Source organism: Bufo gargarizans, chromosome 6 (assembly GCF_014858855.1).
Source record: "Bufo gargarizans isolate SCDJY-AF-19 chromosome 6, ASM1485885v1, whole genome shotgun sequence".
Taxonomy (NCBI): domain Eukaryota; kingdom Metazoa; phylum Chordata; class Amphibia; order Anura; family Bufonidae; genus Bufo; species Bufo gargarizans.
In genome coordinates, this window is record NC_058085.1 from 330,499,852 (window position 1) to 330,512,047 (window position 12,196).

General features: G+C 42.2%; 1 protein-coding gene across 3 annotated transcripts in view; it reads left to right on the forward strand.

Moving 5' to 3' along the window:
* Window positions 1-11,621, forward strand: part of LOC122939885 (alpha-2-macroglobulin-like) — a 191,167-nt gene extending 179,546 nt beyond the window's left edge. For all 3 annotated transcript variants that reach the window (XM_044296070.1, XM_044296071.1, XM_044296072.1), the window contains exons 30-36: window positions 2,962-3,177; window positions 3,262-3,386; window positions 3,725-3,815; window positions 5,325-5,390; window positions 6,480-6,582; window positions 10,517-10,582; window positions 11,476-11,621. In XM_044296070.1, coding sequence (XP_044152005.1) covers window positions 2,962-3,177; window positions 3,262-3,386; window positions 3,725-3,815; window positions 5,325-5,390; window positions 6,480-6,582; window positions 10,517-10,582; window positions 11,476-11,495 — 687 coding nt within the window. In that variant the 3' untranslated portion in view covers window positions 11,496-11,621. The remainder of the gene's footprint in view (window positions 1-2,961; window positions 3,178-3,261; window positions 3,387-3,724; window positions 3,816-5,324; window positions 5,391-6,479; window positions 6,583-10,516; window positions 10,583-11,475) is intronic.
* Window positions 11,622-12,196: the final 575 nt, after the last annotated feature.

Below are 12,196 nucleotides of genomic sequence, written 5' to 3' on the forward strand. Positions count from 1 at the left end.
TCAGTTTCCTGTGGTTCTCTAGCCTTTCCCTCTGTACCATCACCAACAAACTACGTCTGAATTAATGAAGAAACCCCCATCTAAAACTGGGATTTATTTAGATTTACAATCCGTATAATGATCAAATTAATTATATAAGTAAAACTTACTAAAGTTCATCCATGACAATGCACATGTTAATGATTGATTATCATATGGGACATGTATTAATTCTGACACACAGTGTGCCAATGGCACCAGTATATTTCCATCCATGGCCATGAAGACACATTGATCAATATGACCACAATGGAAATTGATGGACATTATTGGAAAATGAGTGTGGTGGTCAGTGGCCCGCAGGGGATGCGTTGGGGTGCAGAGGATAGAAGTGGTGGCTGTGGTGTAGGATGGTAGTAGTAGTAGTAGTACTCATGGGGGTGATCGTTCTCTGGTTCTCCCTGGGCAGAGGACCCACAGTGAAGGAGGGGGCACAGCCTTTCTTCCGCTCAAAGCACACCCTGGTGACTGTCTCCTGCTTGGGGATGGTTTGGGGTGCCGTTGGTGTAGGTGTTAGGCGGCAAGTCAGGTAGACTTTAAAGGACTTTACAACAAATAACAGTTCTTTACCGAAGAGGTTTGCAAAGTACAAATACATGTTGTTCTCACAGTGTTATGCAGACACCACATCACTCACCATGCCACCCAGTGCCCTGTTCACCGGTGTCCTCTACAAGTTGCGATGGTGTATCATAGTCTAGTGCTTCTGTGATTTGCTTGTGTTTATCCTGCATTATTCCTGCCTGTGTTTCTACCCTGTTCCAGTCCTGTACCCATCCTGTCTGTGTGCTCCCACGCTTCCTGTTCAGTTCTGTCCGTGTTTCAGTTCAGCACCCAGCCTGTCTGCCCTGTCTGTGCTCCTGTCAAGTACCCAGCCTGCCTGCGCCTTGCACCCCTACCATGCCCTCAAGCCTATCCTGTGTCGTCTACCTCATCTACATTTTCAGTGTACTGCCTGAATCCCCAAAAAACTGTTTCAAGTCCTAGTGCCCCTCAGACTGCTGCTGCGTTTTCCTGCATTTTTGCTATCCTGAGTTCCCAGTGCTTGCACTGGAGTCCATCACCCCCATGGGTAACCTGTCAGGACTATCCCAGGAGGTAGTGGATGGTTGCTACAGCAAAGTCCACATCCCTATACAGGGGTTTGTGAATACCAGGAGAGCGTGTAAATAATGCCCTTAGGTTCAGCCTAAAGTCGAACCGGTTAGTTGGCATTACACAGCAATAGGTTCACCTTGATTATTCACAGATTGGCAGATCTAAATGTCTCACAATTCCTGGGGACTGCAAATAACAGGCCGTTTGTTATCTCTATGAGTCAATCCTGCAATATATCTGAACTTTCTCTCATGTTTCCGCCAAAGGGGTGCAATAGCCCTCTCTTAAATCTCTCTCTTTCTTCTTTAAATGCAGCACAACACTCTATAGTCTTCATCATGCACCTCTCCTTTATGGCTGTATACACTCCAGGATATGTCTCACTTGCTCGCTCAGAGGCTGGTATCGGGCTCTGTCTCAGTTAAATCCCTTAGCTCGCTGGTCTCACTTCCCATGGCTGCTCTGTTGCTTCTATGTTTTCTCTGTCTCACTCACACTGCTCTAATTAATTCACTAAGGCGGGGTTCACACCTGAGCGTATTCGATAAGCGCTGTTTACAGGCATTTTTATCGGGCGTTTTTGAGGCGTATTTTTGGGCGTTTTTGTATTTTGGAAACGAGTGTCGTACGCGTGTTCTTGCTATTGACCACAGAGGCGTACAATGAAAAACAGAGGTGTTACGCGCGACAATACGCCCCAATGAAGCTCCTGTACTTCTTGGGGCATAGGGCGTTTTTACAGCGCGTTCGTATACGCTGTAAAACGCTCAGGTGAGAACCATGCCCATAGGGAAACATTGGTTTTTGCCTGTCAAGCGTTTTACAGCGAGTAGGAACGAGCTGTAAAACGCTCAGGTGTGAACCTAGCCTAAGTTGTAACCCCTCAAAGGAGGGGATGGATGGAGCAGCGCCACCTACAAACGGTTCTCATGGGTCTGTTAATTCTATTCACAGTCTTCAGGGTAGACCATACACATTACACAGGGTAAAAGAGACATTTTAACCCCTTATGCATTGGGTCGCTGGCACACTGCATGACTCCCATATAAAGGAACTTTATATTTCCGCACATTTTCCAAAGCAATTTCAAAATATGGTTACACTATATTTTGCAAGAGTAAAACCATTGACACATCTGCCACACTGTGCAGAAAGGTAATGGACAAGTCATCCTTAAAGGGGTTATCCTACAAAAAAAAAACACATCACATATTTTAACTACAGCAATGCAAAAAATGTTTCTCTCCAGTGTAATTGTCAGCCTTATCGGTTCTCATATGCTGTGCTTTGTTTCTTCCCTTTCTGTGGGTGAGCAGCAGCTCATCATATGAGACAGCCAAGCACCTTCCAAGAGTGCATTGAAGTCATTTTTTGTTAACCCTTTTATCGCCAGCTCCAGCGACTTTACTGATAAAGAGCTCTAGCGTATCCAATGACCTACAATTTCCTTCTCCACTGTCTAGAGAGAGAGATATAGCCATAAATTCCCATGAATTTAAAATTGAATGAAAGGGATTTGGCCTGCTTCACTAAGATCCTCCAACTGAAGGTGGACCAGAATTTTAGACACAGGAGAAACAGCAGGGGGCGCTACCAGAGAGGAAACTGTAATGTACATACAAAAACCTATTACAATAATACTTCATTTGAAATATACTTTCCATTACATTAATTTTTGTAGGGGAAGCCATTTAAATAATGGAGACCTATAAATGTCAATCTGATGACAAACTTTTTTCCAAAAGTACAGTATACACCCATTCAACTTAAAGAAACATATAATAACTTTTCACCAGATGTCAACATAGTACTTTTTCTCTACAGGACACAGTGGTGGCTCTTCAGGCATTGGCCAAGTATGCAGAGGCCACCTTCAGTGACAAAGGAGATGTGACTGTGACAGTATCATCCAAGACAGAATTTATGAAGCAGTTCCGCGTAAATAACAATAACAGGCTACTTCTGCAGAGTACATCGCTGCCAACAGTACCTGGAGAGTATACGGTGAGATCTTCAGGAAGCGGCTGTGTCTATGTACAAGTAAGTAGAATTTTTGTCAAGTTCTTCGGTATTGATCTACCACGTACTGTACATTTATCTAAACTCAATTTCCTAATCTGACAGACAGTCCTGAGATACAACGTTCCTCCACCTAGACAAGAAGAAACCTTTGCAATTAAAGTGGAGGTTCAATCAAATGAATGTGCAGAAGAATCAATGACAAAACTGGAGCTCACAATCACTGCTCGGTGAGTGTCATCTACAGTGCTATACATGTATATGCTAAGTCAGTGGCTTAACTAGAAATGACTGCCCCCCCCCCGCCCCCGCCCTACAACTTTGCAACCCCCACTCCTGTGGCTTATCAGACGAGGCCCAGCAGCCGCTTCACCTGTTTCCTATAGTGTTACTGTATATAATGTCATTGTATAATACTGTCAAAGGAGCCCTGAAGGGGCCATTCCCCTGCTTCCCCTATAGCTACGCCTCTGTGCTAAGTCATACAATCATTTTTCTACACTTACGTTTGTCGCTTTGTTATTAATGATCTTGTGGTTACTTTTTTGTATTTTTCATTTTACTGTAGATATACAGGTTCTAGGCAAAAATCCAATATGGTTGTTATTGATGTGAAGATGTTGTCTGGATACATTCCACTAAAGAGCTCAGTGAGAAAAGTAAGTTCATCTTTCACACCTCTCATTGTCACTTACCTCAACATGAGTATTACAGTAGCTTAAAGAGGTTGCCCAATTATTATTTTTTTATTTGGCCCCCTGCCTGAAATACCTATGGAGAAAGCCTTATTCACCCGCTCCCTGCTTCTCCATTCCAGTTGGATTTCTCCACAGGTATTCCAGACACAGGGGATTTAAAGGAGTTCTCTGGGATTTACATATTGATGGCCTATCCTCATCAGCATGAGATCGTCAAGGTCTGACTCCAATCAGCCAATCAGCTGTAGGAAGAGGCTGCGGTGGTCCTGGAGAGCTTAGGTCTCTTCCTAGGCCAGTGATCATCAGTCACATGGCCTAGGCACAGCTTCAAAGTGAATGGAGGCGAACTGCGATACCAAGCACAGCCGATATGAAATGGACCGCGCCGCGGTGAGCTCCGGTTAGCACCGCGGCTTCCACAAACAGCTGATTGGTGGAGGTGCCAGGAGTTGGACACCCATCAATCTCATATTGATGACCTGTTATGAAGTCATCAATATGTACAGTAAATACCAGAAAAGCCCTTTAAAAAATAAAACCTGGACCAACCCCTTAGGAGCTCATGCAAACAACATGTTCAACAGTGCACGGAGGCTTGATGGATTATTTAGTACACAGCCTCTGAGACAGTCTTCTCTAGAAGAAATAGATATTAGATACCGTATAGATATTCCGATGCCAAAGTTTTTCATGAAAAATTCTTACGCATTCATGTGGCTTCATCAGATTTCATACAGAATCCCACAGGAAAAAATTTGTATGACTTCCTATAAATTTGCTGGCAAAAGGAAGTACAGTGGAAGCCATATAAAGCTGTATACTGTACATCCGTATAAAGAAGGCTGTTGGCCAAATGAGCTAATTCACCTATTTCTCCCAACTCCTTATATTGTCCGAACATGGGGAGAGTGGAATAAGCTGTCTCTGACCCCGCTTATGTTGAATTCCAGCATGGCTGATCCTTCTTTTCCATAATAGTCGATATCAGAGGACTATCCGCTCCTCTCACATATCCATTAGCAATCCTGTCAAATTTGCAGGTTCACCTAATTTGTGTGGTCAGTTTTAGACCCTACTAGTCTCCAATGATATCATAACAAGAGACAAATACATTGATCAGTTGGAGATTCACATTTTGAAAATGTAAATGCATCTGTCAGCAGTTTTGTACCTATGACACTGGCTGACCTCTTACCTGTGCACTTGGCAGCTGAAGGCATCTGTGTTGGTCCCATGTTCTTATGTGTCCGCATTGCTGAGAAAAATTATGTTTTATTATATGCAAATGAGCTTCTAGGAGCAAAGGGGGCGTTACCATTACACCTAGAGGCTCTTCTCTCTCTACAACTGCCACGCCCCCTGCACTTTGATTGACAGGACCAGGTGTGAGGACATTTGCACTGCCTGGTCAAGATTTGCTCCTCTTTAATCATCGCCTAGACTTATATCTGCTGCCTTCTTTTTTCACAGTTGGAGGAGAACTTGATAAAGAGAAGTGACATCCAGATGGATATGGTGACCCTGTATCTGGAGGAGGTTAGATCACAGACATTTTGATTACTTTATAGGCCAATTACAGTAATGCTTGTCTGTCTTCTAATAACTGTTACTTTTCTCTTTCACCGTGGTCAAAACTTAGTCTGGATCTTCCTGTCCCACCCAATTTCCCAGTACACATACATCAAACCCTCGCATGCAATATGGAACATAAAGTATGACTTCCCAGATTTCTGATGAGTTAACAATTTTTTTTTAATTTTTTATAGGAAAAAAAAAATTATAGCCACACTCTGCTTTACCTGCTTTATCTGACTTTTATGTCAGAAAAAGTGGAATACGTGCTTCATAAATATGACTCTTATTCTGACCACCATATTTTTTCCAAAAACTCACATAATACATTTAGGCTACTTTCACACCAGTGTTTTCCCTTTCTGCTTTTGACATCTGTCATAGGGTCTCAGTAGCGGGGGAAAACGCTTCAGTTTTGTCCCCATTCATTGTCAATAGGGCAAAACTAAACTGAAGAGAACGGAGAGCGTTATTGCGTTCCCATGATGCACACAAAAGCGCTGCAAGCTGCGTTTTTGAGTGCATCCTGGGATGCGGAGCAAGACTACTCAATGTAAGTGAATGGAGACGGATCCGTTTATTCTGACACAAAAGAAAACAGATCCATCCCTCATTGACTTACAATAGTTTTGAGACGGATCCGTCATTGATAATACAACTGGATTCATTCATAACGGATGCAGACGGTTGTATTATCATGACAGAAGCGTTTTTGTTGATCCATGAAGGATCCAGCAAAAAGGCTGGTGTGAAAGTAGCCTAATGAATGTCCTGCTTCCATTCCATTACAAAGTTGGCTGTCTGTGGCCACCACTAGGGGGAGCTCAGATCATAGGAATTAATACAGTTACCATGAACACTGTAGAATTTCTGTACACTGTGTCCTCCTAGTGGCAGCTGAGGGAAAATGCAGTGAATATACCAATGGGAGAAGACGTTTAGTACAGGGCCCCCTCCTTCTGAGCTTCATAGCAGTCGCATGCTCTGCCTCTATGGTAGGTACATCACTGATGGTCAGCCATGTTCACAGCTGCATCCTTTTCTTCCCTGTAGTTGGGGCAGGATTCTATCAACCTTTCATTCTTCATCGAACAAGATAGTAAAGTCAAGGACCTGAAACCAGCCATAGTGAAGATCTACGATTACTACGAGACTGGTAAGATGTGTATATAAAACGGTGGAAAGAATTAGCCAGTGGTTAAGTAGTCATGGTCAGCAGTGTGGTTGCATTGGGGTTGGTGCCTGCTCAGAGCAATATTCATTCTTCTGCCTAGAACAGAGCAAACAGACTGCGCATGTGCTGGTGCTGGATCTAGACTGTACTGTGGATTCAGAGCAGCCTATGGATGATGTATGCAACGTCATCCAAGGCAGTGAAAGGAAGAGCTTATAATCTAAGTTCCCTATCAGTATGTCTTTGGAGTGTGGAAGAAAACCGGAGTACCAGGAGGAAACCCACAAAAATAGGGAGAAAATACATAAACTTTTAGCAGAAATAATAAGTACAACACAATGTACACTACTCACAAAAAGTTATGAATATTTGGCTTGTGGGTGAAATTTTACGATGAACCTAAAATGCACTCTAACCTTTACAGTTGACCTTCCTTAAACATTTGAATACACATGTCCAACTTTTCAACGTTTCAGTACTTTTTGCACAACTTGCTGTTCTCTAACAAGGAGCTAATGGTAAAATTCACAACATGTGTTTGATCCATGAATCCTGGTTCAATTAGAATAGTTTTTTAAACAGTCCTCCTCCTCATGCTGTTCACATTTTGACATCATGAGACCAAGACAGCACCCAACAATTGATCAACAGTACCTCGCCACTGCGAGGCTTCAAGCAGGATGTTCTCAGACAGAAGTGGCCACTGAGCTTAGGATACTTTCCCGCTAGCGTTTTTCTTTTCCAGCACTGAGTTCCATCATAGGGGCTCAATACCGGAAATGAACTGATCAGTTTTGTCCCCATGCATTCTGAATGGAGAGAAATCCGTTCAGGGTGCATCAGGATGTCTTCAGTTCAGTCACTGAACAGCGTTTTGGACGGAGGAAATACCGCAGCATGCTGCGGTATTATCCACGTCCAAGATTCCGGATCAGTTGCTGGAATGCCGGATCCGACATTAATTTACATTGAAGTGTCGGATCCAGCATTAAAAATACCGCAATGCCGGATTCGTCCTTCTGGTCTACACAGACTGGTAAAAATGTGAAAAAATATATAACGGATCCGTTTCTCCAGATGACATCAAGAGAGACGGATCCACATCCAGATCCGTCTACAAATGCTGTCCGTTTGCATGCAGATTGCTGGATCATCATGCCGGCGACAGACCTGCTTGCCGGATCACTCTGCCGCAAGTGTGAAAGTAGCCTTAGAGTGTTACAGAGTGTCATCAGCAGGTTGTAACAAAGATACATAGAGAGACTGGAAAAGTGTCATAAAGGCATAGAAGTAAACGTCCTTTGGCCGCATCCCACACCGATGACCGCTTCATTGTGAACAATACCCTGCCGAACCGGATGATAAATGTCACGCAACTCCAAGCACATTTAATGGAAGTGAGAGGCACTAGTATTGAGCGAGCATCGCTATGCTCGGCACATCGCAGTGTTTGGCCGAATACTGCGTGTACTCAAGTACAATTTAATACAATCAAACTCAAAAGGAGACCCGAGCATCAAACTAGGCACTGAAGAAGAGAGGGTGTCTGGTTCATAAAAAATAGGTTAGAAATTGATGGAAACCCCATCAAAATGGTTTGGAAACAGCATTAGGAGAATGGCTGGATGCATCTTGGACTCCCATTACCAATGACATACAATAGACAACCACACAAAGGCTATATGCCAAAAGCCAGGTATGTGCCCAATCTATCCATGAGACAGATACAGTCAGCACACCTTACAATGGCAGCCTTGTGCACTCTGAGACATTCCAAACCAGCTCTCATCTGACTGAGAGCCAATAAGCCTCAAAGCTGCTTCATATCTGTTGGATGGCTTGGGTGGACCTGCGCACCTAGATCAATATCATTAGGGTGACAAACAGTTTTCTGATTGTCCTAACATAATATTGAATAACCTTTCTATACAGTTTTGTCATGTAAGCTAATTTGCATAACCATGGGCATATGGGAAAGACATGCAAATGAGCAGAATCTGCCTTGTTTTTCAGCTGAAAAATCATTTGCATGGAAAATTTTCTATAAAAATTTGCGGTTAGAATATTTGCGATCTACATTACTCATGAACAGCGCAATTTTTAACTTTTTTTTGTGAACCAGACACTCTCTTCTCTTCTGAGCAGGGGGTGCAGGGGGTTCTCCCATTGACTTCCATTGCACTCGGTAGAGCACACAAGCACTTTGGTGCTCGATCAACACTAAGAGACACCCAAGTGTCACATCAGACCATTCAAAATCATCTATATCAGCATGGTCTGCTTGCTAGATGACCTGCAAGGGTACCTGACCACACCACCAGACACAGGCGTCATCGTCTTGCATGGGCCAGAAAACATCTATGCTGGAGGAGGGACCAGTGGACCTCTGTGCTGTTCACGCGAAAGTCAATACATGCTGAGCAGAAATGATGGCCACCAACGATGTTGGAGACATCAAGGAGAGTGATATGAATCAGCCACTGTTGGTGGTGGTGTTGCAGTGTGGGCAGGTGTGTCTAGTCAATATAGAACTGCCCTACACTTTGGTACAGTGACAAGCCAATACTACTTGAATAACCTTATTAATCCAGTCATTGTGCCTCTGCATCAACAACACAGGCCTAATTTAACCTTTATGTAGGACAATGCGCCACCTCCTCGAGGTCGCATCTTTAGGGAGAGGCTACTGGAGATTCGGGTACCTCAAATGGAATGGCCTGCACTTTCTCCAGACCTAAATCCCATTGAAAACCTATGGAATCAGCTGAGTCGCCGTGTAGAGGCTTGTAACTCTGTTCCCCAGGGCCGCCCTTCAAGAAGAGAGGGATGCCATGCCTCAGCAGACAATAAGTCGACTTGTGAACAGCAAGATCATTGCCAAGCTGTAATTGATGCCCAAGGCCCTATGACAAGTTTTGAGACATTGACATTGTTTGTGGGGGTATACCCATCACTGTTTTTGGCTTTTGTTTCAATAAATTGTTTGAGATGAGGAAATCACTATTGCTGCTTCTACTTAAATGCCCTACTTTCACAATATAATATCACTGTAGCGAGAACTTTTTACGCTTTCCATAAATTTCACCTGAAAGCCAAATATCGTAACTTTTTTGTGAGTAGTGTAGAGTTTGCTCCAGAATTGATATATTTTTGGGAAGACAAAACAGACATGTCAGAAGTGACAGGCCCTCTTTAAACAGAAAATAATATTCCTCATCTCAAGCTTCTTCTTCGGCTGTGTCCACATCTGTGTCGTAGGCTAGGAGTCTCTGTCATGGATTCCGCACATAAAGCTGAACAGAGTAGCACAGCATGATGCACTATTTTGTCCCGTAAAATTCCAACCTAATTAAAGTCAGCGGAGTTTGTAAAGACAGTGCTAGTGTCGGCCTTTTGACAGATCAGGATCATTCTTTTTGTTATTATGCTCCTATAACAAAGCAGCAAAATGGAAATTCCATCAAACAATGACGGTATATGATCAGTGAACAATATTGTACAATTATGCCCCATTATAAAGTCTGATCACTCAATATGGGTATTTAACAAGTAAGGGCGGGTTCGCATTTGCGCTATAGAATTCTGTTATAATGGAATAAAACTGAATTTTAGGACAGAATGCAAAACGGAAGTCTTTAATACATGTCAATGGCCACAAATAACGGTTCAGTTTTGTTAAGTTATACATAACGGAAAAAATAGTATTGTTTTACATTCTGTCCTAAAATTCCATTGTATTTCATTATAACTGCTATAACGGAGCCCCATAACGGAATTCCATAACGCAAAGGCGAACCCGCCCTTACTGGTTCTTGGTGCATACCAGCAATGTGATATTCCATTGTTAGAAGCCTAAATCTTTTTTGCATTTACAAAGTGGTAAAGTTTCTGTTTTTAATACCTTCTTATATTTCAGATGAACATGCAGTTACAGAATACAATTCCCCTTGCAGCGGAGAAGACAAAAGTAACACAAATCAAGGTACGGTAGCAAAAGAAGAATATAGAAGTTTTGTTTAGTTTTTACTTAAAGGGGTTGTCTCACTTCAGCAAATACAATCTATCATGGATAGTGAATACAAGGCACTTACAATCCACCCTGCAATCCACAAGCGATGGTCGTGCTGTTACACTATAGAAAAAAAGCTCTGGCCTCTCTGACTGTGAGAACGCACATAGGCTCCCACTTTTTCCTATAGTGTGCAAGCACGACCACCGCTACTGAATTACAGGGAAGTTGTAAGCCCTGGAAATTAAGCAGAATTGCTTAATTTTTACTTCATATTCACTATAGAAATACATTTAGTATTTGGTTGGAGAAAAGTGTATGTCCCTGCACCAAACTTATCATCCAGTCTGAGCCCCTGTGATAAATCTGGTGCAGGCCTGGACAACTTGTCTAAGCTTACGCCATCTTAAGAATTAGTAAATCTGGGCCAATATGTCTCTCAAGGTAAATTTACTGTGCAAATGCAACATTATATTTTGTATTAGTCAATATTGTCAGCTAGTTATTGTCAGTTGCTGATACCATTTGGGCAGACTTACCAAAACTGTCAAAAAGAAAACTTGTCTTGTTGTCAATAGCAACCAATCAGAGCCCATCTTTCATTTTACCAGAGCAGTTTAAAGAATGAAAGCTGATCAGTGATTGGTTCCTAAGGGCAACAAAGACCGTTTTGATATATGAGGCCCACTGACTTCTTTTCTGCTGATGAAAAATACATTTTGTGGTCAATACAAGTTTGGAGAATTTAGGATGAATAAGTTATAATGTGATTGAGATAAAACCTGACGTCTTGATGATGAGGAATAACATAAGGATTTATTTTTCTGTTTCATAAGATGGCTCTGACATATTCACTTTTATTCCAGGCACAGAATCCAAAAATTAAAGACGATGGATCACTATAATGTGACCGTAATGATGAGAGGACTACAGTCTTCAGTAAAGAAGATCCATTCTAGATCCATTGTAGAAAACCTAAATAAATAAAATCTTTACAGTTATATCCAAAAGATCTAAGATCAATGTGTTCTCTGTAATGTAAGACAATTCTGACTCCAAAGATGCCATAACATCCTTCCTGCCGTCTGTTATCCAGATATGGCCACCAGTTACAGAAATAGATAATGGAGCTTAAAGGGGTTCTTTGGGAATTAAGAAAATGAAAATATCTAAATATTACTTTATCCTAAATATATTCCCAAATACCTTTCATTAGTTATAATGGCTTGTTTTGTCCAGGGAGCAATCAGTAGGAGAAATAAAATGGCCGCCGTCCTATTAGTACACACAAAACCTGTCCTAATCACACAGAAGTTACTTCAGAACTCTGAGCCAAAGAGCTGTCTCATCCTCCTCTCTGCTCTGCTTGTCAGGGATTATGAACCTGAATACAGCTGATAAGATCTTAAGCTGAATCTCTGTAGGAATGGAGTTCATGAGAAGACATGAAGTACAGAGAGGACGGACAGGACAGACTGTGGTAATGTGAGGATTAGAGATGAGCGAAGTTTTCAAAAATTAGATTCAGACGTTTCACAGAATTTTCCCAAAAAATGTACTTCAATGTGTATTGCAGCAACATGCATA